Source organism: Anarrhichthys ocellatus, unplaced genomic scaffold (assembly GCF_004355925.1).
Source record: "Anarrhichthys ocellatus isolate YVR2014 unplaced genomic scaffold, GSC_Weel_1.0 scaffold47, whole genome shotgun sequence".
Classification (NCBI taxonomy): domain Eukaryota; kingdom Metazoa; phylum Chordata; class Actinopteri; order Perciformes; family Anarhichadidae; genus Anarrhichthys; species Anarrhichthys ocellatus.
In genome coordinates, this window is record NW_022280077.1 from 988,323 (window position 1) to 1,012,004 (window position 23,682).

At 42.8% G+C, this 23,682-nt stretch overlaps 2 protein-coding genes across 3 annotated transcripts in view; both read right to left on the reverse strand.

The window, feature by feature from the left end:
• Positions 1–1,946: 1,946 nt before the first annotated feature.
• Positions 1,947–13,862, reverse strand: wdr75 (WD repeat domain 75). Its single transcript, XM_031869471.1, has 21 exons — positions 13,713–13,862; positions 12,910–13,039; positions 12,619–12,684; positions 12,123–12,222; positions 11,147–11,271; positions 10,688–10,758; positions 10,321–10,437; positions 9,365–9,453; positions 8,933–9,091; positions 8,578–8,637; positions 8,249–8,364; positions 7,904–8,079; positions 7,521–7,678; positions 6,811–6,991; positions 4,862–4,956; positions 4,645–4,740; positions 3,962–4,131; positions 3,706–3,765; positions 2,958–3,101; positions 2,741–2,832; positions 1,947–2,574 (listed from the first exon to the last, which is right to left on the reverse strand). Exons 1-21 carry the CDS (start codon positions 13,796–13,798, stop codon positions 2,355–2,357), a joined length of 2,511 nt encoding a protein of 836 aa, XP_031725331.1. The 5' UTR covers positions 13,799–13,862; the 3' UTR covers positions 1,947–2,354.
• A 405-nt stretch (positions 13,863–14,267) lies between these two features.
• inpp4aa (inositol polyphosphate-4-phosphatase type I Aa) overlaps positions 14,268–23,682 on the reverse strand; it is a 15,768-nt gene continuing 6,353 nt past the window's right edge. Inside the window, exons 4-23 of one of the 2 annotated variants that reach the window (XM_031869469.1) lie at positions 23,514–23,630; positions 23,323–23,402; positions 23,102–23,219; positions 22,482–22,572; positions 22,210–22,357; positions 21,288–21,418; positions 20,299–20,403; positions 20,095–20,203; positions 19,972–19,989; positions 19,665–19,851; positions 19,148–19,417; positions 18,914–19,061; positions 18,653–18,685; positions 18,122–18,294; positions 17,882–18,005; positions 17,426–17,693; positions 16,940–17,037; positions 16,714–16,826; positions 16,472–16,626; positions 14,268–16,367 (exon numbers count right to left, since the gene is read on the reverse strand). In XM_031869469.1, the coding sequence (XP_031725329.1) occupies positions 16,235–16,367; positions 16,472–16,626; positions 16,714–16,826; positions 16,940–17,037; positions 17,426–17,693; positions 17,882–18,005; positions 18,122–18,294; positions 18,653–18,685; positions 18,914–19,061; positions 19,148–19,417; positions 19,665–19,851; positions 19,972–19,989; positions 20,095–20,203; positions 20,299–20,403; positions 21,288–21,418; positions 22,210–22,357; positions 22,482–22,572; positions 23,102–23,219; positions 23,323–23,402; positions 23,514–23,630 (2,619 nt within the window). In that variant the 3' untranslated portion in view covers positions 14,268–16,234. The remainder of the gene's footprint in view (positions 16,368–16,471; positions 16,627–16,713; positions 16,827–16,939; positions 17,038–17,425; positions 17,694–17,881; positions 18,006–18,121; positions 18,295–18,652; positions 18,686–18,913; positions 19,062–19,147; positions 19,418–19,664; positions 19,852–19,971; positions 19,990–20,094; positions 20,204–20,298; positions 20,404–21,287; positions 21,419–22,209; positions 22,358–22,481; positions 22,573–23,101; positions 23,220–23,322; positions 23,403–23,513; positions 23,631–23,682) is intronic. The other variant, XM_031869468.1, reaches the window with a different exon arrangement.

Sequence of the window (23,682 nt, forward strand, 5' to 3'; positions counted from 1 at the left end):
TCTCCTGTCAAGACCTTGCGTTCAGCCTTTAACTGTCATGTCAAAGGTGCGTCAGAAACAATATTTAACTGATACCACTGCTGATAGGGAAAGTCAGGTGTTACAATTTCACAAGTCAGTTGTTTAACATATACTGTCTGTACATTGAGGCACCTTTATTATAGCAAGTTGACCTTGCTCATTTTGCTGGAGTCTCTGCTGGTTGCATGACAAGACTTCTGTAAATCACTACACCCGGCCTAGAAGTAGTCCAGCACATTATCAGCGAAACCACAACTTGTTGATTCTGAATGAAATAAAGAAATGAGATAATATGTGTTGATTGGTGAGCTTTAGGTTGTTGTTTTTTACATTTGGGCAGAGCCAGGTTAGCCCGTTTCCAGTCTTTATGCTCAGCGGAGTTAACCTGTTACACTGAAGCCTTTTGAGGGAGTGAGTCGGTGTCAGTTGGTGCTGAACTGGAAAAAAAGACTCCAAAGTTTGACAGTGAAAAATACTTTGGGTTTGAAGTAATTAAGAAGTGAGTTTACCAGACCCTTTGTAGCTCAGCGCTCCTCATCTCTGCTTGAAGGTAGCAACTCCAGACTGCATTCATCAACACAAGCAAAGGAATAAGATGGAGTGCTCCTTTAAGTTAAAAAATGATGACCCACTTACACAGAAAATCTAGATTTGACTTCCTCCCCTCATACACAGAGTCTGATGCTCTTCTGTGAGCTGATTTTCAGTCTTTTTGTTTAAATTAGTTTTATATGTATTTCCCATATATTTGTTATAAATATACTATAGTATGTACATTTGCATTGCTCAGGGGTAAATGGACAAAGGCGGTGGACAAAGAAGACCGTCAACCTGTCACAAAGTCCAAGGACTTAAACTAGATCGCAAAGTGAATTTTCTTTTTCAAGGAAAGTAAAGTTTACCATGAGGAATCAGTCGGCTTTAAAATCCCAGCTCATATAAGTGACAGATAAGCAGCTTACGACTCAATAAGGATATATAGGATGACCTATATGACCATCTAAAGTTCAATGTCTAACACGGAGGTCATGACGAGGCAAAAAAGGATCTGTCCTCTGTGGTGAGAGACCGGAGCACATGAGAAAGGAACTGAAAAACGCTGAGATGAAATTGTGGCCTGGGAACACTCTCCTTCAGAGACAGCTGACTCAGGACTTTCAGGTTCGTTACCGTCTTTACAGCATCAATGTGACTTTTAAGGCCCTGGTCACATAAGAACAGTTTATGTCAAGACCCCAACCAGGAGCTGTATTGTGAAATATCAGGCATCAATTCAAATAATATGCAATAATGATGTATGCAACTATTTTTCAAAGTAAGAGTCCGACTATAAGTGTCATAGTTCACCTGCTTATACAACAGCTACACACATAACCTTCCCTCTCCATTATATCGACAATGGGAGAAAAAAGCCTGACTCTGGAAAACATACTGCGGTTGTTTAAAAAGGTACGAGACAAAGATTTAAGAAAGGCTTACATTGTTTTATTAAGTTTATAGAAGTAGAGAAAAATGTGTGTATGCATACAGTGCCTATTGAGTTTAACTTTTCACCCCACCCTTGGACTTTTTATAGTTTTAACATTGAATCACAGTGGATCTCATTTGTTTGTTTTTTAAACACGCTTTATTTTTTTGTGCAAGTAAAAATAAAAATGTAATCACTGTTGTAGCCAGTTGTATGAAGTGAAATGTTTGTGTGTGTTTAATAAAAGTATTAAAATAAAGCCATTTGTGGCAAATGCAGGTGTATTTCATTTAATATTCTGTCAAAAACATGAGGACCAGTGATTCACAGCCAGGGACTCTTCTCAGTCAGAGCTCAGCTCAGACCGATCATCCAAATTAAACTATGGCATGACCATAACTCTAATTCACAAACATGTGATGTCCTCAGCTCCTAATTACCAGCAGGCATGTGAGACTGAAATGAAATTGTCTTTTATTTTCCAACAAGACAACAGACAATTACAGGAATTACACTAAAAACTAATGTTAATGTTCTCGTTAAAATCCAGACCTCAATGCAGTCCAGAGTTTGTGGCAAGACTCAAACAGAGCCTTAGCAGTTTCAAAAATCTGGGAGAATCTTTCATTGTTCGCATGTGTAAACCGATACAAACATTGACTCATGACTGTAATTGCTGCCAAAAGGAGCAGATACTTATGCAATCAAATATCTTCTGTTTTGTTTAAACATTGACATTGTTTTGTTCTTTGCAAGAGATCCATTCTGATTTAATGGCATAATACAAATAATAAAAAAACACTGATGTGGTGAAAGCTTTCTTTATGCACCGTATCTGTGTGAGTGTCTTTGCACGCGGTCATGTTCAAGAGTGCAGGAGGCCTGAGAGCCAGCTGTGGTCCAGTTTCTTCACCCTCCTCAGCTCCCTGACCTGGGCTTTTGTCAGAGGGGGGGCTGCCGACTCTGCCGACTGAGCTCCTGGTAACGCCTGCTCTGGTCTCGAGGTGCTGGATTCCATTTCCCCCTCGGAATCCTCTTCCTCTTTTTCGCTCTCCATTTCCTCCTCTGCGTGTTTGTTTTCCTCTCTGAGGCCACGAGAACAAACATGGGAAAAAAAAGAAAGAAAAAAAGGTTAATGTGACTTTGCATATTTTAGAGGTAAACAAGGGACTTAAGTTGCTGAATCATGCACAGCCTGAATTCCATCAGCGTTGTGCCAACTCACGCTGACAGTGAAGTAATACTACTGACCTGGCGTCGGTAACGGAGATGAGTAGAGACTCTACAAACATTGAACAGAGGAAAGAGGTCGAGGGCAAAACGTGGGCCGGGGTCTGCAGAAGCTGTCGAGAAGAAGAAAAAAGAAGATTTAACGCACAACAAACTGATGCATCAAAATATTTGAAACTCTGATAAGTCAATGTCACAAACACAAGAAGTGGACATAACCCATGTCTGAACTACCGACCTCTTTGATAGCAACAGAGCCCTGAGGCAGAGGAGTCCTCTCGGCAGACGGGCTGCCGCTCAGTGTGTCCGGATTTTCCTGTTTCCGGTGTTTCCCCAGCAACAGGTAGAACGGTGTCATGGCAACACTGTCATTGATCACGAGCTTGAAGGTGAGGGGGTGGGGGGGGGAGGAAATAACTCAGGTTATTTTAAAAAAATAGGTCAACAGTTTGAAGAGGTGAAGAGATCCAGTAAAGCCGAGTCATACAAAGATGTTTAGATACGTTATGAGAGAACAGGACTTGTAAACAAGAACTTTATGGAGTTTAGCAGCTTCAGTAACTTTCAATAAGTAATGAACAAGCTCTTCACCATTACACTGGGTTAATGGCACAGTTTTCCTAGTCTTAGTTTTGCCATGTTCAGACTGCCAAGCATGACTCCAAACATGCTCGGTGGGCAACATCCGGAGGTTCTGAGTAGCGGCATGAAAACATGTGAAACCCTCTGATGCAGAGTGAGGGGGATCCCATCAGGAGTTTTTGGGGCCAAATCACTGGAAGCAGTGTGAGACGATACCGATCACAGGCTCTATTTAAAGCCTTCTATATGTTGTCGAGCATTATTTATTTCTTGAGACGCAACTTATTTTAGCGCAGCATGGAGAAACCAGCTTGCGTGTTTTCTAGTCATGTGATCGGCTCTTGTGATTGGTCGTTACAGAGACAATCGATCTGGGCGTACAGAAACGCTCAGGTGGGCCGTACCCGTTTGCTGGACGCCATCAGTCGGTCTTCCTCCGCCTTAGTGGTGAATGTCATGAGGTCCTGTAGAGAAGAGAGAGCACAGCAGCCAATACTGTTAACACGATAACAGCACACAGAAGGAGTCATTGGGGGAAAAAGGGTAACTAAAATGACATAATAGCCACGATGTTCAGGTCGCATAAACATGTTACTGAGAAGACACAGAACCTGAAGATTTATCTAGAACACATATCTAATAGTGTTTTTCTTGGTGTACCATGTACTGAGTGAGGAAGTACAGCTGGGAGCGGTTGAGCCACTGGCTGCTCTCCTCACAGCTCTCCAGCATCTCCTCCCTCGGGGCAAACACGGCACGAGTAACCTTCCCCGAGCACACGGCCTTGAGGGAAAACACGGGCCGAGGCTCGCTGGGCTTAAACACAAACACTGAGAACAGAAAACAGAGAAATCATCACAATGGTTATATTCATGTCTACAGAGCCCTGGCAGACTGACAGCAGACCGTTTAATAACTCGGATATTATATTTATTCTACATGAACCAATGAAATATATCGACAGGTATTGAATGGACTGGCATGAAATTTGGGCCGGACGTTCATCGTACCCAGAGGATAAACCCTACGGACTTCAGCTCCACCATGTTATGGTTTTAACTAATAAGTCTCAAAAGTTGTTTGATGGATTGCCACACACTCATGTTCCCCACAGAATAAACTGTTTAAATATACACAGACTGAAAGTCAATTTGGTTACATTTTTCAGATGTGATCTTTAGGACTCTGACACGGTTACTTGCCAGTCAGCTCAGATTTGTGTTGTGTCAAATATTCAGGTATCATTTAAATGGTTTCTTTGGGTTTAAAATTTGATTTGAAAGAAAACATTGAGTTTCAACATTTCCAAGTTGTAAGCACATGGGAACCAGTTTAAAGCTCACAGTCTGTGTGTCCAGCCTGACAGCAGAAGGCCGCCATGTTCTCAGTGAGGGGGTCGTTCAGCAGCAGGCTGACGTCCATCGAGGTGCTCCACTCCACTGCCAGAGAGGGCAGGAGACAGGAAGGAGGCAACAGAGAAGCATCATTAGATATGTACAAAACTAAAAATAAACTTGTGCATTCAGCCGATCATCTTGCATTCTCGACATGTACACATACGTGAGCAGGTGAGGAGGTTCCAGCAGCAGAGCAGATGGTTGGCAGTGGTTCCCAGCAGGTACTTGGAGCAGCTTAGTCGCCCAAAGCAAAGATTCCTGGTGGAGAATAAAAAAGTTTTTTTTTTCTCCTTCCCCCCTGTGACTATAAAGAAGTGCACCCCCCCTCCTCCTCCAACCAGCTAGCTTCTCAACACCACACATATTTCACAGGATTAGCTTTTGAGGAGGTTTTCCGCTTTGGGGGCAAATTGGAACACGCAAGCCGGGTCTGAACACCCACCAAGAACTAAAGACACAAAATGTGTGTCTGGCAGACAAGTCAATAACGGCCGCTTTCAGACTTTAAAGTGCTGCCTTCTTCTACACATCATTCAGAGGGAGTTTATGATATTCATATGTTAAAATATTCATTAGTTTCTGGATAAAATAAACACGTTTGTTAGGTGAATTGTGCCTATTTTAACCCCAACCCTAACCCAAAAAAGCAAATAAGAAAATTGTGGAAAAAAGTGATTAATTCCTCAAGTTACAAGTTAAGAGTTCAGTGTCGGTGAGTTTGGAGGTTAAGTGAGCGCTACTCATCCATAGGTGGTAGTTATGTACTGTAAGGGGAACCAGGCAGCTGTCAAAACAGCTGACTATTCACATTCTATTTTCCTCTCCCACCAACTTTCAAGTCTTAATACGCTCAAATTCCCTTTCAGCAGCAAATGTCTGCTCATTTGAAGAGTTCAGCTGTTACGCATCGTTAGTTCAGACAACTTTACGTTCCTAAAAGAGCACAGAACTATTAACTACTAATTACCAAGAGACCTTTTCTAGCGTTGTTTGTTGTGATGACTAATAGCTTTAAAAGGTTTCCCTCAGCTGGTTCCTGTATTCTAAGATAAGTTACAAGTTATCGCTCTCCGTTTGTCTTGTAAATATGCTTAAGGCTGACTCAGTGCTTTGCTCTCGGAATATTTCAGAAAAGTGGGACAGAAACTAACAATGCTAGTTTTGTGTCCTCGGTGACCCGAGGGCCCCCTTCTTGAGGGGGGGTGGGGTGGGCATCTGCCAACATTTCTGAGATTCGAGCAACGTTGTGTAACTACAGCCTTGTTCCTGTGTTTCACAGGCTGTAACATCTGCTGTGAGAAACGAGGCTCTGGACTTCTGCCAGTGTGGTAAAAAGGTCATTTAACTGTTCAACAACATCTACCGCCGAGGAGCCTTTTAGAAACTCTAAAACAGCTGGTTGCTTAGTGAATCTGCGTGTGTGTGCACGCTGTCACTTGTACGTCCGTTTTCCCCTGAATGTGTGCCCAGTCTGCGCTTACTGGGGACGGACAAAATAAACGGTTTGCAATACAGCCTCTCTACAACCGATATTAGGCAATAGACAAGTGCACCCCGTGACCATTGTGAAGTCACTCTTTGGTTCAGTGAAGTTGAGAGCTTTTGTTTGACAACTGGCCCTCTTTGTTAAAGCAGTTACTCCTGCGTTTGGCATGTCTTTTTTCCTTTCTTTTCCAATTTACAGATTGAATGACATAATTGTAACTGAGCCAGTGACCATCTGGCTGTCATATACCTCTGTCAAGTCATTCCATTGCTTTTAGACACTAAATAAGATAACTGCTTAATTTCCCTTTATTTGAGGATGTCTTATATTTATGCTGTGCCTTTCTTTACAGACATCTACTCTAATGCTGTTGTCTGCCTTCTTTTTTTGGTAGTTGTCTTTTAATGTGTCACAATACTGATTCATGAAATTAAGAGGATAGCATCCGAGTATACAGCGTTCCCCTCCTTTCATCCACCTGCACTGCAGATGAAAACCATCTGTTTAGCTAAACAAACACCTCTAAACATTGTGAGCTTATACAGGATAAGGCTGGAGGGGATCTTTAAGTACAGCAAACAAACTGTTCAGCACTACAAGTATTGAGTGCAGGTTTATGCGCTGACCTGATGGCTTTGGGCGGCTGGGACAGAGTCGCCAGCAGCTCCCAGGAAGCCGGGCTCCACACGGTCACCACCTCCCGAAAGCTGACGGCCAGCAGAGAACCATCGGCTGAGAAACAGCAGCACTCCGGTACCAGGCCGTGATAGGCTCCGACGAAATCACATGACCAGGAAGGACCTTCATCTGCGGGCACGTTCAAGAGGACGGGAAACACAGAATGCAAAAAATAAATAAATCCTGGTCGTACACTTTGGATTTAAGCATCACATGCATGCCGCCGATGGACATCATGATATTGAGTTTAGATATTTTAGGAGGCATTTAAACTAAATTATTGCATATTTTCAACTTTTAATTGTGTCAGTTTGGCCTGGTAGCTACATAGAATTAAGGGTAATGTATACATTCGGCTTAAAAAGCAGTATGTATGTTATTTTGGAAGGTTTTCAATATGTTTGGAAAATTACATGATGACCTATTTTTTATTTTTTGCTCAAGTATTTGTTTTAAAAAATGGCAGATTTTTCCTTCAAATAAAAAAGGTCAAATAAAGTGATAAATGTTATTTTTTTTGCACATAACTCTTGGAGATGCAAACCAAGAATTAGAAGTCACAGTCTATGACACTAAAGAAGGACAGCGAGTTAAAGAGAGCACGGTAAATATTACCACACTAGCTGATCAGCTGCAACTCTGCATTCTGGCCGCTTACCCTCTGCGTGGGCTGATCTGGGCAGCTGCCAGGCTTTGAAGTGTCCGTCCTTGCTGGCGGAGACCAGCAGGGTGGTCTGGCTGTCGGTGGCCTGGCAAAAGCACATGGCCGTAATCCGGGCCTCGTGTGGGGCCGAGACGGTGGTGTTCAGCACAAAACTGCAGGTGATGCAAGTCGGCATGTTACAGGGTTGTGGGTAAGGAAAGAAATAAACTATCAGCACGAAACTACTGCTCGTGTTCTTGGAAGAGAAACTACGGGACAATACAGTGGTGAAGTTTTTATAATCCAAAATAATCTTTCCACAGCAGTTTTACAATCTTGGAAACATTGAAACTCCAGCATGTCTCACAGTGAGTTCAGATGATCTATTTTATATGTACCTCTGTGTTTGCTCGTCAAACGCCCACAGCTTCAAGTTGAGCTCCAGCTCAGCAGCTTTCTGTTTTCTTTCTTCCACCGTTGCCATCCAGTTGCCAGAGGCATCAAAATCCACCATGACCACCTCAAACTGCTCCAGGCCCAACTCATGAATGTGCTCCTGCTGCACTATGTCCAGCTGTGGGAAACACAGAAGACAGATTTTAAGTTGATGACAGTACTGTTAAGTGAGCCGTTTGTAGTGAAAATACCTCGTCTCCAAGTACTCATAACCACATCTATGCAGTTTAATGTGCTGTAATAGCACATTATGTCCATTGAAGCCGTTTCTACAGCAGAGTGCTTACGTTGTACAGCAGTTTGTCTCTCTGGAGGGAGTAAAACTGCAGGTGGCCTGGTTTCCCATTCAGCACCAAGGATTTGCTGCGTGGGTCCACCACAAAGTCTGTCTTGACACTTTCTCCTGCACCACGAGAAAAAAAAATAAAAATAGAGCACAGAGTAACCTAGCAGATCCAAATCTAGTTTCATGCATTAATATTAAGATCTTCCTTCAAAGCGAGATGGTTTTCCAGGAACTGTGAAGGTTGTTTATTACAGATACGTTCATTATCTCTGAGCACATACAGCATGTTTATGGATCTACGTGCTGTTGCCACCTACAGCGTGTACTCACCTTTGACCAGGCCCTGAATGACAGCTGACACTTTAACACAACTCTGGATGATCGTAATCTCTAAAACAAGAAGAGACAGAAACCAGTTACGATAGCCTTCCCATCATACTGAATACTGGAAGCAATTCTATTTACACATTTCACAGAGTTGCCTTTCTCAACTCTCCGACGTGAGCTCTTCGGAGCAAAGTGTGCCGTCAACTGTAAAGCATGCAGAGTTCAAATCAAGCGGCTACCATAGCGCACTGATGCTGCAGTGCCGCTACACGCTGGCTTCAGAAGTGTTACATGCACAACTATGTCCACTATTACAGTCATTTCTGCACATCGGGTTTCACAGGTAGCAGCTTCTTACTGTTGTCACTGTGTGAGGTACAGAACAGAGCCCCATCGGGTGAGACGGTGATGTGTGTGATGGCAGCACCCAAGCGGGGCAGGAAGTCCCGCTGGCTCTCTTGGTTGTATCGCCACTGGACGAGCACCGACTCCAAGCCTCCGCTCAACAGGTTGGTGCCTGGTGAAACAAAGCCGAAGTAGATACAGAGGCAGGAACAGGGCAGGAATGCATTTTTATTTTAAAAAAAGCGACAAGTGAGGGGTGAACTGTCCCTTTAAAGCTAAACAAATCCTGAGCCAATTTGGTTGCTTCTAGCTGAAAATATATATTTTTTAAAACAGGACAAAAACTCCAGTTGTATGTCTGAGATCTTTATTATAGCTTGATTGAGATAAATAATCTGTCTGTAATAGACAGAAAGAGAAAAACAATAATAAAACATTTGTGTACCTTCTGGTGTGAAGCACACGGAGCTGACAGCATTGTGGTGCCAGTGCAGGGCGGAGTATGTGTACTCCTTTTTGTGGTTAAAGTTTCTCCTGAAAGGATAAACGGTAATGTAAGAGAGAAGAATGACAAGCTACAACCAGTCGGTTCATCCTTAAGTCCAGGTGGACGTTTGGCCCAAATTTGGAGGGATTCCATACAGGTGTTCACGAGAATGGACCGGACAGACAGATGTACGGACCGACAAACCCGAAAGCATAATCCCTTCGGCCAAAAAGCTTCTCTGCTACATTCCAGGCGGCAACCTCCGGTTCTGAAAGGTGAAGCCAATGCGGAAGTGCCTTAAACTTGATTTATTACCTCAGTAAACATTTCTTGTAAACATGAGTTTATTGTCTCAATTGTTAGTTTTAAGACATCTTCAATACTGCATGATGTTCCCTTCGTAAATTATGGTACCGTTAAAAATAGACCATAAAGCAGAGTATGGCTTTAGAGCGGGGCTACCATGTGATTGACAGGTTGCTTCCATGGGGTTGTCCGGTCTGGGAGTTGTCCGTGTTTTTCGTCGTGGAAATTTAACCCTTTCACGGTGTGTTTTCAGTTCAGGAAAGTTAATTGTAACTTTTTTTAAGTCGCTACAAATGTCTTATTCAACTTTTGGTTGTTCTTAGCTCCACCCTCGTGTCACTCCAGGTTGCAAAAAAACAAGATCACAAAAGGCCAAAAACCAAGATGGCGACAGCCAAATGCAGAACTCAAGGCTTCAAAACCCGAGTCAACAAAACCATTGGGTGACGTTAAGGTGAATACATCCACTTCTTATATAGAGTCTATGTTACATTCATAGACTATACAAACACAGAGCTGCATAGACCTAAAACATTTGAATAATTAAGGAAATATTGTCGATTGATGCGAGTGTATATGCGTTAAGGCCATCTTGTTACTACACTCACCACAAGCGAATCTTGCCATCTTCATGCCCGGTGGCAATGCAGTCATCTTTAGGGTGACAGGCAACGCAAGTGAATGTGTTCTTGCCTCCCTTCTTGTTGTCTTCTTTGAGGGGAAACCTATTGACCACCACACAAGGACAGATATGCGGCGTTATTGAACATCCTCGTGGCTTTGTAAACATCGTGGGTTTCATGATCCATGAACGTTATCACGTATGACGACTTTACTTCTGATCTCTCCATCTAAAGCTGTGAATGGTTGTGGGTTTTACGTGACAATTTGTGGTGATCATCTTTAATTCATTTTCCGTCTTCAATAAAATAATCTCCACACCTCACACCTGAAGCATCTCACACCGTGGCTCACCTGTATGACTTCTGCTTCTTGAAGAAGTAGACCTGCAGATGCACGTCTTTAGCTGAAGCAATATATTCCCCCTGTGAGAAGGTTAACATCTGGTTATTAACACATTAATGCAGGAAGGATCTGTTCTTGAGTAAATACTGGCGTCTATTTGAAGCGGGGTGTTCATCATAATTGTAAATGGTATATATCCAGTAAAAAAAATTATTAATAATAATCTGAATTTCATGCAATAGCGATTCATTTTATGCTTCCACCGGGGGTTTATTCAAGTTTTTGAAAACAGACAATTTTAGATCATAGTCAGACAAATATGTTTCCTATATAATTGTATTTTGCCACAGCAGAAAAGTCTAATTAAGTCAACAAGATTTCAGACCAATAGCCCTTTGAGTTGTCAATAAGTGGGGAATATCACTTTCGGGTATGTAACTGTTGCAGATGGTGTGTTGGTGAATGTACCCCTCTGCCGAAGACAGTGGCTCGTGGGTTGGAACTGACGTCCCCGAGCACAGCAGAAAGTTCTCCGGCCTCCACCAGCTGTTCTCCACTCTGCGGAAGATGTAGGGCAACCAGCTGGAACAGCTCTGCGCGCACGCGCACACACACACACACACACACAGTCAAACATCTGCCAGCTGCACATTCTTACCCAGTGACCTCTTACCCAAATTCTACTTCATGTAGAATGTTAAAGCCCCTTTGAGAAAAATGTGACATTTTTTGGTGACTAGCGACTCCTAGTGGATGCACCAGAAAACAAATCCTGTAAAAGACAGCAATGCATGTGGATACACTGATGCACATCCAGGTTTGACCTGCCGACACTGGAATTGATGTGCTGAAAGAAACACGTGGACTGCACCCGTCTTCACCCAGACTGTCTAATTCGTCTACAGAGTTTTCTACGTAATCTACGACACATCTCAGTACGGCAAACTCTGGTCAGATTTATTCAGTAATTACATTTTTTGCCACTAAAAGCAACAAAAGAAAACTTTACATTTAAATAACAGGGTGCTGTAAGTAGTGGTGTGAAACTTCATATAGACAGCTACCTCTCCAGCTAGCCTGGTTCTGCAGTTTGGTACCACTTCAGCATCATTATTGATCGCTCGCCTCTTTTCTTTCAATAACAGAACAGACAACAAACTGTACAATTAACCCAAATAGTGAACGCAACAATTGCAGAATGTTGTATAAAACAAAAAGAAGAGCAATTTGGTTTCATTCTGAGCTGATTATTTTTTAGTTTTCTTCACAGAAATTAATGAAATGCTGAGAGATAGGTCAACTGTATCTTATAATTAAAAAGTTCTCCTCGTAACCTCCCATGAAGCTTTGGCCCCCAGGCTGGTAACCAGTGGTCTAATGGATGATGACAGATTAGGCATCACACCCAGGCAGTGACCAGCATTAGAAAATATGTCAAACCTACCAGATCTTTTGTCACTTGCTGCGGGAGTAACGATAAAGATGACTCCTTCATGGTTTGCAGATGCGTAGACGGAGTAAACCGGGTATCCAATGACGTAAGTCTGGAAGAGATCACACAGTTGTCAGACATCAGAGAAAACACAACACCGGCTCTTTGTGAAACGGATCTGAGCCCACTCTTCCTTCACTACACTCAGCAGGGGGGCATAAATATACAGGTACTGTGACAGCTCACCACTCTCCACCATAGACACCTTGCTCACTCTGCTGTTGAATTAAACTGAATTGTGTAAATACTTTAAGTGCATAGAGTTGAAAAAAAACCCACAATCAACAACGTGCTATAAAATAGATGGTGACTTCATTATTAAAAAAGTGGAAGGGCAAGTGGACACAGCAAGTGTGTGTGTGTGTGTGTGTAGGGGGGGAGATCTGGTTAAGACAGACTGCAAAAACTGGAGCAAAAAAAAAAAAACATGACAAGAATCAAGCTGTACCTTAATAAGGATGCCATCTGTGAAGTCCCAAAGCCTGACAGTGCCATCTACTGAGCAAGAGTAGACCTGCAACAAAACAGAAATGCATCATCACAGGAGAAGTGAAAATCTCAAATAATGAAATGTATATAAAATCATTATTCAAGCAGCAACTACACATGTCCCACATGTTAATGCTTTTAAATAAGCTTCATTAAAATAAATGTTTTACCCCAAAGTCAAAGAAAGAAAACACATACTGCTGCACTCTTTCCCTCCCCGTTAATAGACAGTGTGGTGAGAGGACCGTACCTGCAGGTGGTTGGAGGGTTTGAGCAACACACCGGTCACCAGGTCGGTGTGTCCCTGCAGGTCGTGGACACACTCCTCCGTGGAGGTGCTGAACACCTTCACGCTCTCTCCTGAGGCGCATAGCAGGAGCCTGCAAGCAACACAACCCACAGCTTTCACACGAGGACTTAAAACCCTTGTGTTGTCCTCCCGACTGCCATACACCTGTTGTCCTCTGGGGTCAAAAATGACCCCACCTGGTTTGACTGTTTTTAAAGCATACAGTATAAATTGTCAATCAATTCTGTTTTACACCTTTAGTCTTACTTCAGTCCAACACATTACCACAAATCGTTCCCTTCATTTTGGAATTTAGGGCCAATAGACCTTGTTTACATAAAAGTATACCCTGTTTTTTAGTGAAAATACAATGATTATTTTTTACTATTTGACTGATCACAGAGAGGTACATATCAAAGTTTAGTGAGGATGCTGTTCTTGAATCATTTGAATTTTTCTAATGGCAGCACATAATCACACCTGTTGTCCTCTGGGGTCAAAAATGACCCTGTCAGGTTTGACTGTTTATAAAGCATACAGTATAAATTATCACCCACCTCTGTGTTTCAACTCCTTAGTCAACTTTATTCCAAGTCATTACCTGACATATAAAACATCAACATCAACGGTTGGTTTAGCAGCTTATATTGCTAATGCTAACGGCTAGCACCGGCTTCAGCTTTGTGGCCAATAAAAACGTGTAGAAACGCAACAGAGTCTTCCAACGAATAGTAAACTTCATCGGACTGAAACCACTCACTTACTTTGAATCGTTGGTTATGACAGGCTCCCTGAAGTTTATTTTACTGCCACCTCGGTGAACCACGCGGATATCCCCGTGTTCAACCATGTTTTTACAAAATTCAACTTTAACCTCTGACCGCTGCCTCTTCTTCTTTGTGGTTACTCACCGGTCGGCGTCACTGTTTATAGGCGCTTTACTGCCACCTGCTGGAGTGTGGTAGTTACTATACAACTACAATAAAGCAATTTCATTATCCCTGCTAAACATGTTTTACTCTTTGCAGAACACGTGTATGCTAAAGAGGCGCAACACAGTTTCCGATAACGTTAAAGCGGTATTTGACATTACTGCTGCTGTATGGTGCACAAGATAAATACAGTTAAGAGTTATAGTGGTAGAGATGGATAGAAACTGTGCTTAGAGTTCTCTCATACACACTTTGTCTATATATATACCATATAAGATGCTTCTCTTTGACACTCGAGAGGATGAAACATTTGCTGTTCAATTCATAATGTCTAATTTCATTGACTGACACACTCACTTGGCATTGACAAGCCTTTATTCAATATTTCAGTTTCACTTTATACCTCTGTGGGGGTGCAGGCCTCTCCAAAACTCACAGGTCCAACCTGTGTGCATGTACAACTGAACAAGGTTCTTACTGCCTCGAGAACAATGGAGAAAACTAAAACAGCATTTGGCAACAACAGCCATATCAACATAAATACCTGTAAGCAAAATAACATTTTCAAAATAAAATTCCCTGTCTATGTAAGTTTTATACAATTAAGTACATTGGAGCTGGTAAACTGACAGACGAGGTCGACAACAGATGAGGTGTTGTTGATGGTTGGTAGACAAACGCAATATGCATCATTTCACTTCAGCCTAGAAACATCCATCTAGTGCTCATGGGTAATCGCAACAGTATACAATTGCAATAGTTTTTTTTTCTTCATGCAGGTTAAATTAATACGCATTTTAAAGTTTTAATCCAATATCAATCATTAAGTTCTGCATAATTCAACTGATTGCTCTAAAACTAAGAACACATACTGTAATAAATAGATGCTTAAAGTTTGAAGGGCCATCGAACGGCTATAGTGCTGCATATAACCTTCAAAAATGTCTTTAATATCTGCAGAAATGTTCATAGACTAATGTGATGCACCACTTTAGAAGCCCACAATTTGTGAACCAGTTCCCCATTGATGCTTCCAGTGAAGCACCAGAAGAACCGCAGAAATCACATTAGATGGGACATCATTGGAATACAAATACCATAAAGTGGTGTGAGATATGTACTTTGATAAAGAAGAGTTGTGTTTGTTCTAGAGAGTGATACAGTGTTGGATATTTATGTGATTGAAGAAGAAAGACAAGAAGGAGAGACAGTGGGAGAGAAACAGACTAAATAAGTGCTTTGCCTTTAGGTCCAGAGAAATTTGCAAACAAGCAAAGACATCTGTTTTAACAAACCTGATGGTCTGATCAAAGCCACGCTGGGCAACTTCACATGTAGGCAGCTCCAAGTGGCGGAAAGATACACAGTCATTTTCTTAAAAACATATTTTCAAGAAATCGTTTTTCATTTTTTTCATCACTAGACAATCAGTCGCTTGCTTGCTGCTGTTACCATTTCCCAAAATTTGTCACCTCTTGTCTTGAAAAATAAGATAAAATCCTTGGGCTCTCAATGCAGCTTCACTTTGTGTTTTGGGCTGAAAAACAATCCTTTATCAACAACTTAACTAGTGGAGCTTTAAAGGACAAGGGTGGTATTATTCTTTATGTCAGTAAATCCCATTTAAAGACCAAAACCAACAATGCAATTGTGTGTTCCTCAATCCTATCCTACTACTTTCTTACCCCGTATGTGGCCCATATATACCTCCTAAACACAAACATAAACAAATATAGTTTTTTTGTTGTTGTTAAAGGTCAGACATTTCCTATAACAGGGCACCATAAGCAGGAAGGAGCTTTACAGCACTCACCTGTGCCAGTCAGTCGTTGATCAATTCATTGTAAGTTTTGGTCTTGCAAATATGTTGAAAAATGTAGAATATCTGCAGCCTCATCCTGTAACTGACAAACTGATCAGATCAAATAAAAGCAACGAGGACAAGTACAAACATGTGCCCCACATCATCTTTCTAAAGGCGGAGACATTTGCACATCTTATTTCTTCCCGGAGACAAGTTCAAATGCGTCGGCAGAATGCTTCCTGATGCAACGACTGGTACAGCAGCCAACAGTGTTGTCTGCACGCTGCTTCGATGTAACATAGAGAGACATCTTTCTGGCCATGAAGTGTGAAAAGTGTGTGATTCTAGCACTACGGGAGGAGAGGGTAAAACCGCTATAAAACAATCTACAGTAGCACTGGCACTTGCACAATTATCATCTTAACAGTGACTAAGCACAAAACGAAGGGCTGTTGTTCCAGTTTGTGTTTGGTATTTTTTGTTTGTGTGGTGCTATCATCATTATCCCCGTCAGTCTTTTGGGTTTTTTTCTCCAGTTAGAAGAGCTCATTTAGGTTTCCACTTTCCCGTACGTGCCCTCTGGAGGGCGATACTGTTTGGGGAAGGCTTTGAGCTGGAGAGAGTTAAAGGCGTATTTACGACATCCCACATTCTTCATGGTGTTCTCTCTCCTGCAGCCCTCACTGTGGAGAAACAGAAGCTGTTTATTATTTACTTTTCTAATGACCTTTTGACGCAGGGGCAACACTATCGGTGAGGCTTATGACTTTCGTCATCGTCGGCTGACCTGCGCATACAGTCCAAGGCCTGGTAGAAGACCTGTGGGGCGAGGGCGTGCTCCTGCTGCAGGATCTGACACTGCTCCAGGGTCAGGGACATGGCTGTGCGGTCCTTGGCACTCTTACAGCTGGTGAACCGCACTCCGTTCAGGCGGCGACATGTCTTCAGGTTTAGAAAAAAAAAAATCAATCAGAGGCAGAAGACAGAGCTTTTAAATTTGCACAGAGAAGACATGAGAGGCAAGTGTACCTCGGCTGCTTGCCACAAAATCTCCACGTTCTTGCTTTTCTTGGCGTTCGCATTCTGGCTCAGCTGTTTAAGCAGCTCGGGCAGACTGGTGGTACTGCGAGAGGGAGGCAGGCCTGAAGAGAGAACAGAGGAGGAGTGAGGTGAGTTAAATATGAGAACAAGGAAATAAACATTGTTTTCCCTTTGGATAAAAGTGCTTTGCATGCATGTATGCATGTAAACTCACAGTCTTCTGGCAGGACCTCTTTAAATTGGTCGTAGTACGAGCTGAGGCGAGTGGTGCTCTCCTTGTTGATCACCTCTTGTAGTGACGTGTCTCCAAACCTGGAGACACATTTGGGATATTAGAGCTGAAATCTTTCATGACTATCACACTCGTCCTCCCTTAATCAGTCATGTTATTTCAAAATATTTCATCGCTGTACTTCAACCTACTGCATGCAGGTTTAATGTGTTATCCAGGGAACTGATGCTTTTTAATGTCATATTCTCAACCCAGTTCCATTCTCTTAAAACCAGCAGCCTTGTTCTAATCACTACATCTATTCAATCCTCATTCAAAACCTCTTTCGGTACTTTGTATTTACTTCATTTTCAAATGATCTCCATGTCAAATACATTGAGAGGCACCCGGTGGTGCCCTTTCTCTTCTCCATTTTCTTTCTGTCCTCAACCCCTCAACCTTTCCTGTCCTCTGATCTCAGGGACTCACTTCTCAGCCAGCGTCTGCTGTTCATTGATTCCCACGTTGAACAGGACGGGCTGCACGCGCAGCAGCATCCCGTTCTGAATCTCTCGTGGCAGCGTGTCGAACATCGCCCCGGACATGGGAACCCTGACGTTGAAGCCGTTCCTGTTTCCTGTGATCACAGGCAGCATGTCCGGGGCGAAGCCTGAAGTTGCCTGGGTAACTTTAAATGTGACATTTCTTAGGTCCATCACTCCGACGCTCATATCCTCCAACATGGCCAGCTCCTCCCCTTTAAGACACAAGGAGTCATCACAGAAACACAAAGGCCACTGATGTCATTAGATCAGCCTCAAGGATGTTATGATGTGGTCCTGTATGTTTGCTTGATAGCGCAAAATCTGCTGAACAGATTTCAGTGAAACGTGGTGAAAAGTTAGAGCCATGGGCTGAGGACTCATTTGCTCTGGTTAAAGTTACCATAAGTGCTGAGCAGGCCCTCATACTGCACCAGTAAGCCGATGGTGTGTAGCTGCCTGAGGAAGCCCGAGTCACAGAGAGAGTTCCTCAGCTTGATAATGAAGCCGCAGATCAGCGCCGTCAGCTGCAAGAAGCACAACTCACATCAATACGGTCATGTTTTTAAAGCAATTCTCCAAAAACTACGAAGGTATGAAAAAGACAGAAGCGGTAGGAGGGTGAAGACACATGTGGACGGACCGTCTGACAGAAGACAACGTCGCGGCGGTACTGCAGGGTGAGGCTCATGGCGATGGTGGGGGCGTTGTCCTGCATCAGCAGAAACACCATGGCCTTCTTGGCTTTGTCGCTCATCAGAGAAGCACAATCCGTCAGCGTGGTGAGGAGAGGGTACAGAGCGTCGCTCCACTCCCCTGCAGACACGGCACACATCGCGTAAAACACTCGTATACACACAGGGAGGGGGGCAGACACTGAACTCAGTAGATTTTGCAAAAATCAAAAAAAACAAAAAACATATGACATTTTTTTAGATGTCCTGGAAATATTTTCATCTTTTTTTAAATTAGTTAACATTACACAATATCTAAATACATTTTTTTCATTTTCTAAAATTGTTTTACTCTATTGTAAAGAGTTCTATTTGACACACAACTAACGCATGACATAACGCCGTAACTTAACATTTCAAACAATCAAATGGCAGGAATAGTTTTCTTCTTTCATATCATAGTGACTTTTTAGGATTTGTAGAGGAAATAATGCTCTCACCTGGGGACGGTTTTTCTACCTCTGGGCTGATGTCTACGAGTGAGAGAAAAGATTTTTTTTAAGATAAGGACACAATTCCACAACATTATACTTCAGATTTTAATCATCCAGCGACACTGAAGCAGTTAGCATGAATAGGAGAATGAAATTACAGATGTGAAAGACATGCAGCAGTCTGGTGAGAGACTGATGACGATGATGATGGCTGTTCCTGGTTACTACGGATGCCTCATGAGAGCACAGCAGTGTGTGTCTGCGTACCTTTCTTAGTGTTACCCGATTCCTCGCTGGCGAGCAGGAAGACATCCTCCGAGCTACTGTCGCTCTGAAGTTTGTCTCGCTGCAGGAGCCTGTCCACCCTCTGGATCACACACTCCAGGCTCTTATTCACATTTAGCCAAACCTTCTCCTGCACACAAACACATCACAAAATGAACATTAAAAACAACAACACATGAATACAGACATCAAAGAGGCAGATGGACTTTGTCTTACCCAGTCCTCCTCATGCAAATCTGCCTGCAAGGAGGAGCGCTTGTTTTTACTCCCTTCGCTGCCCTCTGCATACCGAGAAGGCGAGGTGGCAGCACGAGATGGGGAGGTCGGGTGGCGGCAGGGGGAGCGCGACGGGGAACGAGAGGAGGGTGAAAGGGAGGAGGAGGACGGGGACGGGGTTTGCAGAGTGGATTCTGGGCGGGCGGATGCCAGGGCGAGGATGGCTGAGGACAGCAGCTTGGAGTCACACACGTTCACCAACTGACGAGTCTGCAAGAGGAGCGGGAGAGGACACAGAGAGGCTGAAATGTGGTTGTACTGTCAAAAATTTAATTGAAAGACATTTTAGGTTGCAAGAACTGCTTATCATTTCTATTCAGAGAATAAGTGTTGAGATAAAAAGTTGGGAGGTCGAAGAAGCCAGAAGCAGAGGGAGAGCGAGTAAGATAAAAACAGAAAATAATCGACATCTCAGCTCTTGATTAACACGCTCCAGATCCGCTGAGCGCTCTCCTACCTTCTCCGATAGGATGGCCAGGGTTCTATCCAGAGCGTTGGCTGAGCGCTCCTTGGCGGCTCGCGACAGGCGTTCAGTGTAGTAACACACTTGTGTCTTCAGAGTGTTTATTTGACCGATCAGCTCCTTCGCTTTCACAACATCCTGAGGCTGGTATGCCATTCCTTTATAGCCAGAACCAGCAGAGCTTTGGGTGTGTGTTGAAGCGGGTGTGAAAGACAAAGACAGATAAAGAAGATAAGTATGGAAGACACAGCAATGACAAATAACACACAAGAATCTTACGGTACACTACTCGTCACCTCACCTTTCCTCCTCATAAGTGCTGATTGAGTGAGGCAAAACACACAACAACAAAAAGATGAATTAACCACTCATAAAATCAAACATCACTGTGAAGCTCATGTATTTTCTGTTTTGCTCTACTCACTGTTTCCTGGCTTCTTCAAGCCTATGCAGCAGTTTTCGGAGGCCGCAGCCTTTAAAGCCCTGATGATGTGCTGCAGGTGCACCGATAGTCACAACATCGTACGTCCGGTCTGATCAGAGGACAGTAATAAAGAGGATGCAATAAGATACTAAAGAATATTTTTAAAACCATGGCCACACATATGTATGCAGTATAAATACCTACCATAGCCAGACTCTCCCTGTACTCTCATCCTCTGGATGTGCAGATTAGTAGGAATAAACTCCAACTTCCTCTCAGTTTTCAAGGTACTAGACTTAAAAGAAGGACCTGAGAGGGAACAGAAAGTAAGAAAGAGGTTCTTTTTATCTGTAAATACCGTAACAAGTTACAGATATGTCCTAATGTGACATTTCACATGAAAATATAAATATGTAAGATGTTGCACTGGTTGTTGTGTGCAATTGTGCAACATTTATATATTTTTACTTAAAGGGAAACTCATCAATTTGGTATTGCACTTTCTTAAAAATTCTTGCAGCAAAAAGAACAGCAATGGTCAAAGTTGATGTGGAAAAGACACCTGAAACTAAGAATTCCTTCACTTAGAATAAGCCCTTCATATCCACATATGGAGAGGGTCTTCACAGAGCGACGCCATGCTGCCCCGCCATGTTTCTACAGTAGCCCAGAACGGACAAACCAAACAATCTAGAAGGAGCCTTTTGCGATTTTACATTACACAAAGGCCACTGTAGCTCCACGACACGCCTGTTGAACTGCGGTAACGTGAGCCACAGAGTGCAAAACCATGGCACCACCAGCCACCGTCTGACTCCAGTTGCTCCTTAAGTAGTGTTGTTATGGAAAGGATGGCCTCTGAGCGAGGAGAACGGCGCTACCACGCTTTTGCACTCTGCGGCGCACATTATCGCAGTCTTTGAAGGGGAAGAAATCAGCGAAGGGGTATTCGGTGCGTTGCGATCTGCAACCACACTGCTAGATGGCACCAAATCTTACACACTGTCCCTTTAAAAGCGTCTTTTAGTTCGACCTTTTGAATGGTAAATGCCCACATACATCAAACGCAAAGCTTGCTTTCTATTATAAATGTGTAGTACTCCCTGTGACTGATTGACTTGCACATGTATTTTTAGATTGAATTGGTGCAGAGCCCCCTTAAAATGATGTTATGAATAGCTTGTGTCTCTAACCTTTGTATTCGTGCAGGTCACTTATGGTCTCCTGGTAGGTGAGGATGATGGTCTGATACTGAGTGATGATCTGCCTCCTGAGGTTCTCCCAACATGCAGACAGCTCGCCCAGTTCCTCCAACTCACACACCCTGCACAACACACACACACACACACACACACATTTACAATCGAGACATCCAGCCCATGCACTGATGATGTCACAGCTGTTTGATATTAGTGGCGCTTGTTCAATTAAGGTCTGCAGCTGAGCAGGTCCAACTTCTCACATCACCCACATCACAAGCAACCATTAGTAAGAATGGGAGCAGTGGGAGTCATATTGATAATGTGTCTTTGACCTTATGATGATGACAATATGATAATAAAGATACAGTTTATTATATATTACACGAAGGACACACTCATTGAGATATATACTGTATCTGATAAGAACTTGTTAAAAAAAACATCCTGCTACACAAATTATGTAGATTTCTTTCTTTCTTTCTTTCATTTCAAGATAAAGTTAAGACTCCGAATGGAGTCCAAAAATATAATTATATTGGAAACAAAATGTTTTTGCATAATATTAAATTAACTACTTCACTTTTTACAAATTAAACAACATAAACTACACCACAAATATGTGTTTTTCACAAGACACTTGATGTAAAACTGGACAATATTATAGCATTGTCAATGCCAGTACAGAGCAGTGCACGAGATATTAAATAAAGGAAAAGGAAGGGGAAAAAGAGAAAGAAAAAAAAAAGACCAAAGACTGTAAAAGGTGAGACTGGTGGCCGAGACCGAGACAATCAAAGTAAAAACAACCAAGACACAGAGAGTTGATCATTGGGTCACTGCACTACAACACCCTGCTGCTCCTCTGCAAAGATGTTAACGCCTCTGATCAATAGTATCCGTTTTCAGACTTTACCTGACGGCGTCTTCCTCCAGCAGCAGCTTGACAAACTGTCGAGGAATATGCAGGGAGAGCGCACTCTCCGCCATCTGCTCCAGGATCCGAAGGTGGTTGCCGTCGGTGGTGGGGAGCCGGTACATTCGAGACATGATGCCCCCAAACACTGAAGCAGATCGAAAACAGACCACCACAGCCGTGTATCACCATCACATGGCTCGCAATCCAGACTGTTACTAAACTCCCGCTTAGAGGAGGTTGATATCTAGTTTAAATAGACACACACTCACCAGCCTTTAGCAATGGGTCTTTACACAGAGATGAAGACTTGGATTTAATGCCCATGGATTCAGTCAGGCTTTCATCAACAGGGAGAACCATCTGACACATACGTGGACAAAAAGAAAACCTGCTATGAAAACAATACAACCAGAAATAGGCTGAGGGTGGTGATACTTAGACAGGCAAAACAATGTGAGGTTAAAGGGATTTTCTATAACTGCAACTATTATATTTATCATCAATTAATCAGCCCATGAGTTTCTGAATTTCTTCTTAATTTGGCCTAAAAAAAGTCCGAAAAAAGTAAGTAAACGGCCATCACAGTCTTCACAGTTTTAGCCTCAAGTGATGTCGTTCAGTTGCTTGTTTTGTACAACCAACAGACAGAAACTTAAAAACAGCTATTGTTTCATCACATAAGACAAAAGCAGAAAATGCTCATAACTGAGAAGCTGGAACTACGGAATGTTTCATATTTTGTAAGAAAAAGGACTTTAATGAATCAGTTATAAAAACAGCTGCTGATAAATCTTATATCAATCAAATAATCAATTAATCACCCCAACATTTCAGTTTTAATACTTTCACGAAAAACTTCTGTCCTGACTCACTTTTCCCGATCACTCACCCTTCCATTAACAGTGTCTCCTCTCTGTAATCTGGCAACGGGAGCTCTCTGCTCGCGGTTCTCCTCTATCTGCCAGGCGATGACGGTGATGTTCCCAACACGGTTGTTCTCCGCTGACCTGAACCACAGTGACATTGACTAAATTAAACATCCCCGAACCCAAATATCATTTAGTCACCCGTAGAGGAAAAGGGGCACCGTGTGTTGTGTCGGCCTGTTACCTGAGAGTCAGGTGCAGTCTGTGGTGTTTGTCCTGCAGCAGCTCTTTCACAGGAAACATGGCTGAACCAAGCATGTACATCTGTCACATAAACACACACGATAAGTGTAGACTATTAAGGATTTAGTAGATAAGAACTTTGAGGAAATTTGAAACAGTAGAGTCAAGTGGTATTCTTGTGTTTGGGCTTACCGTGCCCTGTGTGCGGTCCTTTACGTCGTAGACAGACAGCTTGACCTGTGTCTGCTGAGTGATCAGAGAGTCCTGAAAGAATGCCACGCTGCACAGGAAGATAGGGTTACTGGTGCCCTGAGGACAGAGAGAGAGAGAGAGAGAGAGAGAGAGAGAGAGAGAGAGAGAG

Excerpts from the sequence above, each read along its gene's own strand:
- wdr75 (XM_031869471.1), bottom strand. The coding sequence starts at position 13,798 with ATGGTTGAACACGGGGATATCCGCGTGGTTCACCGAGGTGGCAGTAAA. Across the intron at positions 9,454-10,320 it reads GATGGCAAGATTCGCTTGTG|GAGAAACTTTAACCACAAAA; the intron begins GTGAGTGTAGTA and ends TTATCCTTTCAG. Across the intron at positions 8,365-8,577 it reads CATTCAGGGCCTGGTCAAAG|GAGAAAGTGTCAAGACAGAC; the intron begins GTGAGTACACGC and ends CTCGTGGTGCAG.